Below are 8,166 nucleotides of genomic sequence, written 5' to 3'. Positions count from 1 at the left end.
AGCAAAGTTTTCTTCTCTTGGTTTTCCTTAGGGTTAGATTCCTCTAGCCTCTCTTGCATAGCTACAGAATTGTCTTGTTGTGAATTCACTGGCTCATAACTAGTTTCAGAACAATATCCTGAATTGACAGGTGGTTTGTTATTCGTATCTGAGACTGCTTTCCAATAGACTTCTGTTAGGTTTGGGTCATAAGAAGTCATGTGCTCTGAGATAGTAGAAAGAGTTGTATTTCCTCGGTTTTCCAGTGAAGAACAGCTTTGTGCCCAGGGCCTTTGAAGGCAAGATGGAATGAAGTGGAGGGGTTTCTCTGAAACAGAGGCATTTTGTTTTGCTTGGTCAGGTTTCCAAGGCAGCAGTTTCTCATCTGAGAAAGAGTATCCTGTCACTGCAGCACTATGGCTCGTGTCACCTACATTGGTAAAATTAAACACAGAAGTATGTAAATATTGACTTCTTGTACAAGCTTGATTTTCATTTGAAATATTGATTTCAGATCCATCCCTTTGCTGTTGCTATTTTGCTGAAGGTAATGTCTCTTTAGGAACGTAAATCTGTTCTCAGAGCCAGTGGGTTAAACTCTGCCCCCAACTCCCACCCTGTACAACCTTAGTGAAGCTAATGGAATTGCCCAGGGTGGAAGTCAAGAAAGAATTTAGCCCAGTGTTTGTCAAGTGCATCATCAGCCTGTTCCAGATTCTTAGGGGACAGTGCCATCATGTGGCCATTTAAATGTATTTCTTTTTATAAGCAATGTTGCCTTGAGTATTGAATTGTAAGGATCAGCTACGGAATTCTAAATAATTTGGGTTCCAATGCTATTTTTACACTGGAATGTTTTACCATATAAGATGCATTTAAAGGGATCATTGTAAGGTCTTTTCAATAAAGCTGAGGCTGCTTGGACCTTACTCTTTTTTAAACTTGTTTTAACCCATGTGACAAGTTACTTTTATCCAGCAAACTCACTCCCAGTTGCAACCTTGAGGGAAACCACAGTCAAAGTGCAGTGACTGTAAATATACCCCACAAATTTATCTGCACAAAAAGCCATTACATACCATTGTATTATTCTAAATTATAAACTCAGTAACAATCAAGGCAATAGAATGGAATAAAGGACAAAGGTTAATAGAAGTTTAGCAGGTCATAAGAGACAGAAGTCAATATTGTGCAATATATGTAAATATTTCCAGTGAAAAAGAAAGTGTCAGATAGTTTCCATGTGAACAAGTGATGTGAGTGTCAGAGATACGTTTAAAGTCTGGGATAGCGTTTTTTATATGTTTAATCCACACAGTAGTTCCAGTACTATTTCATTTATCTAGCAGTAACTCCAAATGGCTATTTTTTTAAATAATAAGAAGACTTATAATTGCAAATTGGCTAAACAAAACATAAGACCAAAACACAGCTGAACTCCACTCCACTGGTGAAGATGACACATCATACTTCACTACCTGGACTGAGCTAAAGGCATCACTGCTGCTCATCAGATATGAGCCATGATAAAAGGGAAATGTAACTTTCTCTTTTTACTCCATTTCAGATGACGACGAAACTCCATTGCAGTCAGGTTTCTGCACTGCTCAGAGCCAAGGAAAGTTTGCGTTCTGTGTTTCCTTTGAACTCAGGTGGCTAACGATCTCTTCCAAAGGCATGAAGCTAGAGTAAATGCACATGCCAGTCAGGCTCTAAATACGTACATATATTTTTTAGGACAATATTAATAGGAGGGTGTTTCCGGCTCATTTATTCGAATATGGTTCTCTCCTTCTCAGCTGGAAGCACCCTCAAGTTATCTAAATAATTCAGTTGCTGGTTCAGAGATGACACTAGGCCTTGTCTTTGTGTTTAATTATTCCACCATAGACCATGCCCGTGTTTATTGTGTTTTGTTGCTAAATCTCTGCATTGCCTAGGTTTTGTGTTATAATGACTGAATTGTGACCTAAGCCATCCCATTTACATCAATGACTGTGCCGGTTATAGAAATGTCTCAAACTGTGGGCTGATTTTGTGTTGGGGGATTAAAGTGAAACTAAAATATTCATTTCACATGTGGCTGAATTCAGATTTGAACTGATAACCTGTAGAGGTGACAACTTACTGTCTTGAGCAACTACATTAAAATATTACTTAAAGTTTAAAAATAAGGTAAAGCTTTCTATAAATACACAACTTAAAACTCAACTCAAAACCCTAAGGATGTATTCTTCACACAATGCACAGTCAACCTGTGGAACTCACTGCCAGGGGATGTTGTGAAAGCCAAAACTATAACTGGATTCAAAAAACAAGTAAGTTAGTTCACGGAGAATTGGTCCATCACTGGCTATTAGCCAAGATGGTCAGGGATGCAACCCTATGCTCTGAGTGTCCCTAGCCTCTGACTGCCAGAAGCTGGGAGTGGACAACAGGGGATGGCTCAGTCAATAATTGCCTGTTCTGTTCATTCCCTCTGAAACACTTGGCATTGACCACCGTCCTAAGAGAGGATATTGGGCTAGGTGGACCATTGATACGACCCAGTATGGCCATTCTTATGGTGAAATGAATGTCAGTGCTCTAATAAAAATGGGGGGGGTCTAACTTCCCCAAGGTGTTGCCCCTTATGTAGTCATCACCACCTATACAAAGTAAATGCAATGTTTATAGCAAGCTGTACCTGATTTTTAAACTTTATCTTAAGTAATGTATTGCTGTGGCTATTAGTATTATTTATTAGTTGTGGCTAAATGCTCCATCTTCATTAGGCTAGGCACTGTACAAACACATAACAAAGATGAGGCCCACTTGAAGTTACTGAAGACAAGAGTTTATCACTTTAGGAGATATTAGGTTAAATCTGAATTCAGTCTCATGTGATGTGACTTCAGCGGGAGTTTCATCCCTGTAGCAATGGGCAGAATTGGTCCCACAATATAAATAGTTTGATTAAGCCATACAACAGAATAAAACCAGGAAAAACAAATAGTACATAACCTACAAGTGCGTGAAATGTTTTTGGTTTTAAAATAGCACAAGAAATGTTGAAACCCAGACAAAGGTCTGGTGTAGACCAAGCAGCTGTGATGATTTACACCAGCAAGGGATCTGGCCCTAAACATATAAAGATAACCAACTTTCTTTAAAAGTACAAGTTTCAAACTGGAGCCGAATAGCAGATGTTCAGATGCAGAAAAATCAAGGAAGAGAAAGATACTTGAAAAAGACAAAAAAAGACAAGGAAAGCTGTCAGGAGGCCAGAACCGACAGAGAGACTGATTAAAAATAAAAATGAAGGTCAATTTTAAAATATTACATATGCGTTGTTTCTGGGAGGAAAGCTCTGGGTCGCTCTTCTGGGCCATCTGCTAGCAAAAAGGAATCTACAGATTTATTGCTGAGGCGAAACGGGGTGAGTCGTCTGAAGTTGTTTGGAGAATACGGTAACTGTACTCGGGCCCTTTGTGATGGTACTACAGAATCTTCATCAGATAACCATGGAGGGAACTTCATGTAGATACTTTGATCATCATCAGCTGAAAATACTGGATTATCAATTCCTACAAAAGTTTATGAGTGATAAATTCAGTTGGAAAATAACATAACTGGCAGCAAATAGGATCTTTAGCCCAGGAATATGGCCATAATGTAATAAAACATAAACAAATATAGTTTTTCAACTTTCTGATCACATGCCTGGTTACTGCTGGTCATTTTGCTATTTTAAAAGTCTCAGTTGATTAAAAAACAAATCAAACAAACCGACAAAAGACCTATCATTGGCAGTTATGGCTGAAGGCTCTGCCGACAGAAAAACCTAAATGCACAGTTTATCCAAACAAATTGATTGGATTTAAATCAATGATACCAAATATGCTCAGTTCTAGTTTGTTGTAAAATGTACCAATTTAAAAATTAAACATATTTGAAAGATTGATACCTAGGGCTAGACTGACCAGCTGTTTTGCATCACCCCAGTAATGCAAAGGAGATTCACGCCTGGATTAACTAGCCCATTAAGACAGGTTTATGGCTTTTTGGCATCACTACAGCAGCACAACAAAGTCAGAGGATACTGGTAAATTTGGCTCCCCAGTCTCCTAGAACTTATAGTGTAAACCCACATAGTAAGAGTATATAACAGGATGGGGGTCTGATTCTCCTCTGACAATCAATAATTCCACTGAAGTCAGTGGATTTACAGTAGTGTAAAATGTGTGCAAGAGGAGAAACAGGCCAAAACAGTCAAAAGTACCATTTTTGTATGTGTGGAAACAGGTAACAAAGCCCTTTTAAAACAAATATCAAATCTGCACGTGGTGAACCGTAAAATAACATTTTAAAAATCACAGTCTAGGTCCTGTTTGAAACCTCATTCTTTTCTGGAGCATTAATAGCTACTTTATATGCACCCTAAACACAGTATCCCTCGGGTTGCGGTGTATTAGAACAGTTCTATCAGAATGAGTTTGGTTATATTCAAATGAATCCAACAGAAGTATTATACTACACTGCACCTTCACATAGCCTGCACGTGCCACGTGTTACAGAAAACAAACTACTATGTTGTGAGTCCTATTGGACCGGGATTAGAGAGAGGGAAAATTAACACATTTTAAAACCGTAAACATTATCTAAAATAGCTTCTTCTAGACATGAACATGTCACTGTTTTAAAATCTGATGTCTTTGAACTTTCCAAGGCTGGAAGCAAGAGCTGCGTGTCCCACTGGAAAGCTGGCAATCTCCAGTGATGGAAAGACCCTGCTTCTAGCTCTGCAGGGTCACTAGAATAATATTGGAATTTAAATTTATACTGGACTAACTATTGCCAGTTCTGGGCCCCAGGACACAGTAATTTTGGGGAGAGACATTCCTCATCAAGAGGAAACGAAGAAAACATATTTGAGTCAAGTTGACGTATATATTCCTGACAAAGCAGAAATCAATTCAAAATGGCTGAATACTGGCTGACTTGGAAAATCAGGACAACTCTAGAATAATTTTTTCCTGTCTCTAGAAGTGATCAGTCATTTCACAGCCAGGTTATGCAGTCATGACCACAACCTTTGTCAATATCATCAGTAGAAAGCTATTAACAAAAAATCCAATAAACTGCTTTGTAATTGAAGAAAATTCTGCATTTATAATCTATTTTCTTACCAGAGGTAGCATCTGTGCAATTCTGCTTAGTGACATTAGCTAAAAAGTCAACTCCTTTGCCCGTATGCAGAGATTCATAATTTTCTTCTGGATCAGAAAATTCCACATCTGGAAGAAAATATAAAAAAAATCAGTGTGCACTAGAGATTCCTAAAAGATTTGACCCAAAGTGTTATTTGGTAGCTTCTTGATGCTAGTGTGAGTATTAAAGATTTGCATAGTAAATCTTCAATGTAAATCTGGGTAAACGTACGTTTTGAAAGCAATCATTGTACCTTTAGAACTAAATTCTGTACACATCTAATTTCCAGTTTATCAGGTCACTAATATTTGATTCCTGGTTCACTCCTGCATCAGTATCTTGTGCTGTAATTATGTTTGCTTTTCCAAACTAAAGGGGATTGGGCTAGATGAGTACTTGGATAGGAGAGCTGCAGGAAAAGCTTACAAACTGCAGCAAGTGCTGATTCAGAAAGTGGCCCTTTTCCTGCTTACCCCAGTGCTGAAAGGAAGCTGGAGCATAGCGTCAGGGGTCTCTGTGCTGCTCGAGGCGCTCTCTTTCAAATGGGATACAAAATGGAGGTCCTGACAACTTGTGGTAATTGAAGATCCCACTGCATTTTCATAAAGGGGTTAATACCAGTGTCCTGGATCATTTCAAACTTGGTTAATTAATTCCTGCCAATCTACACTCCCCCCTGCAGTGGCTATGATGTTCTTTCCCACCTCTCAACCCAAACCACTATGTAGTGCTGCTGTATGTGGTTAAACACCTGCTGTGTTTTCCCCCCAGAGGCAGCTCCATATCAGTGGTAGGTGAAATGATCCCCCTACATTAAATCCCTTATTAACCCCTCTATGGAAAATGCCTTAACACAGGAGTGATGGAAGGCCTAATTAGTTAATGTTTGGGAAACACTTTAAGATCAAAGGAGCTATAAAAGTATAAATATTATTCAGCCAATATATTGCTGCTGGCAATAAAAATAAATGCTAATAAACTGATAGAGAGCAAATACCTGAGCTCAGAGTTTCTGCAGACCGTAGTTTCTACCTCCCACACCCACACGATTCCTTTTTGAAAGCTAGGAGGAAAATTCTGACACCCCTCCCTCACTACTTCACAGCCCTCTTTAAAATCAGCAGGGTTGCATGGGTAACTGAGGAAAGAATTTAACTCAATGCCTTATAATAACTTGCCATGGCAGGTGGCATCAGATGCAACTTACTGTGATGGACTCCAGCAAGTGCAACAGCACCTGCAAAGAGACAGCTGAAACTCAGATTAAAGGATCTTTTTCTTTAAATGCAAAATTGAAAGTGCAAGTTTTTTTCTTTCCTTTTTTTGTTAGGGACACTCCCAACGCTAGTAAGCCCAAAGTTAGATTTGCAAGGCCAAATTCTGTGCTGTAGTCACTGGGGTTGCATTTAGGGTCAGCACAATATTTGGCTATACTGTCTTTCCATTCATGTACATGTTATGCTGGCTTCCTGTTCCAGCCTGCTTGCTCTGCTTTCAGAGAAAGTACTGATATTTACAAGATGCCTGGGCAAGTCATGATGGGCGCATGTACGTACCCGTGGGATCACAAAGAAAGCCATTGCCATAGTTAGCTGTAGCATGTCATGAGTCAGTAGCTGACATTTTATCTATGTTGTGGCCTTCTTTATGATGGCCTCCAATTATTTTTAGGATTTCAAGATTTTAAACATTGGTTTTGTTAATGTTAGTTAGTTATAAAGTAGGTTAAATTTCAGCTTGTCACCAAGTTGTCTATGAAAATATATTTATTTTTTAAATGTTGATTACTTCCTTCCAAACGCATCTGTTTTAGGCACGGAGAGGGGGAAATGTGACATGGGTAGTAGTACATTTGTTAATGTCAACTTAGTTTTTTTTCCTGCCATGAAATTTCACAAGAACACTCTTCTTCCAACAAAATACAAGCTGATTAAAAAAAATCTGGTTAACTACTGTTTGACAGTGCAATTACCTTTTTCCTTCAAAGTAAAATCTTGCACTGGATTTTCGGAAGGTATTTTTCCATTTGGTATGGCATTACTAGTTCTCTGAAAAAGTAAAACATTTCAAGTTACCTCAGACAGCGATCGCCATGCAGGACATATTGTAGATACAGAGAGCCTGATTTCCCAGCTTTCTGCCAATGAAATGGAGTTCACCAACATAATACTGGAATAATGCAGTGGTGACCATGCCTAGATATTTTAAGCCTTTATTTTGTTTTTGCATAGAACTCCCATTGACGTTAGTGCAGACACACAACTCTATTAGTGGTACGTGGCAGCGTTTCCTAATCCTTTTGCAATTAGTCAGGTTGGATTTGTCCCTCCTTCCTCCATGCAGGAGAAGCTGGAGTTTCATTGCCTCAAACCATCAGCTCCCTTGAGTTCCAGCAACTTCCATGGAGACCCGAGCCAACCCTTCTGGCACCGTGCTTGTTGGACCTGGAATCCCCTCACGTCCAAAAGAAGGGTCCCACAGTGCAGAGGGAAATGGCGGGTACGTTCCGCAAGATTGGTGAGGGTATAATGCCACCTCCCAGTGCTGCCCCTCAACTCATCCCACATTTTGATCTCTCCCCTGGCTTGGGTCTTAATCGCCAGTACTCCCTCTGAGGAGCTTCCACGGGGAAGAGATTGATGCTGGGAGCTGAAACTACCCTATGCTTCCTCTAGAGCACCAGGCCTTTTGTCTGGGTAAATGGCAGGTGAGACCTGGCCCTAAGTGCATTCCCCTTACCCTTTTTTGGCCCCGGTCCCTCTTGTGGTTTTTGTTGAGCTTTTTGGGGTGGTTTATTCCTAGTTTGGTACTCTTGAAAGACTCTAAGCGCTTCCTCATTGTCCTGTGGAAAATCTCCTTGTCTTGTTTTTCGTCTTCATTCTGAATGATCTCATGCCGACTGTACAGATGTATGTGCTGTAGCCAGGAAGATAAGAGAACATTTATTTATATAGAAATGCAAACTGGGGCTCAGCACCAAGGCAACTGTCAAAAACA

At 39.7% G+C, this 8,166-nt stretch overlaps 1 protein-coding gene across 2 annotated transcripts in view; it reads right to left on the bottom strand.

Annotated features, from left to right (window-relative positions):
• Nucleotides 1–318: 318 nt before the first annotated feature.
• The window catches only part of SLC9A3 (solute carrier family 9 member A3), a gene marked incomplete at its 3' end in the record, with an annotated part of 73,169 nt that continues 65,321 nt past the window's right edge, over nt 319–8,166 (bottom strand). Inside the window, exons 13-17 of one of the 2 annotated variants that reach the window (XM_084622030.1) lie at nt 7,909–8,085; nt 7,142–7,217; nt 5,148–5,255; nt 3,302–3,545; nt 319–409 (exon numbers count right to left, since the gene is read on the bottom strand). In XM_084622030.1, the coding sequence (XP_084478156.1) occupies nt 406–409; nt 3,302–3,545; nt 5,148–5,255; nt 7,142–7,217; nt 7,909–8,085 (609 nt within the window). Of the gene's footprint in view, nt 410–3,297; nt 3,546–5,147; nt 5,256–7,141; nt 7,218–7,908; nt 8,086–8,166 lie in introns of those variants that run through there. The other variant, XM_084622029.1, reaches the window with a different exon arrangement.

This window comes from Lepidochelys olivacea, assembly GCF_965140295.1.
Source record: "Lepidochelys olivacea isolate rLepOli2 genome assembly, chromosome: 2".
NCBI classification, from domain to species: domain Eukaryota; kingdom Metazoa; phylum Chordata; order Testudines; family Cheloniidae; genus Lepidochelys; species Lepidochelys olivacea.
The sequence above is the reverse complement of the archived record's forward strand: the minus strand, read 5'-3'. Positions and strand labels throughout refer to the sequence as shown.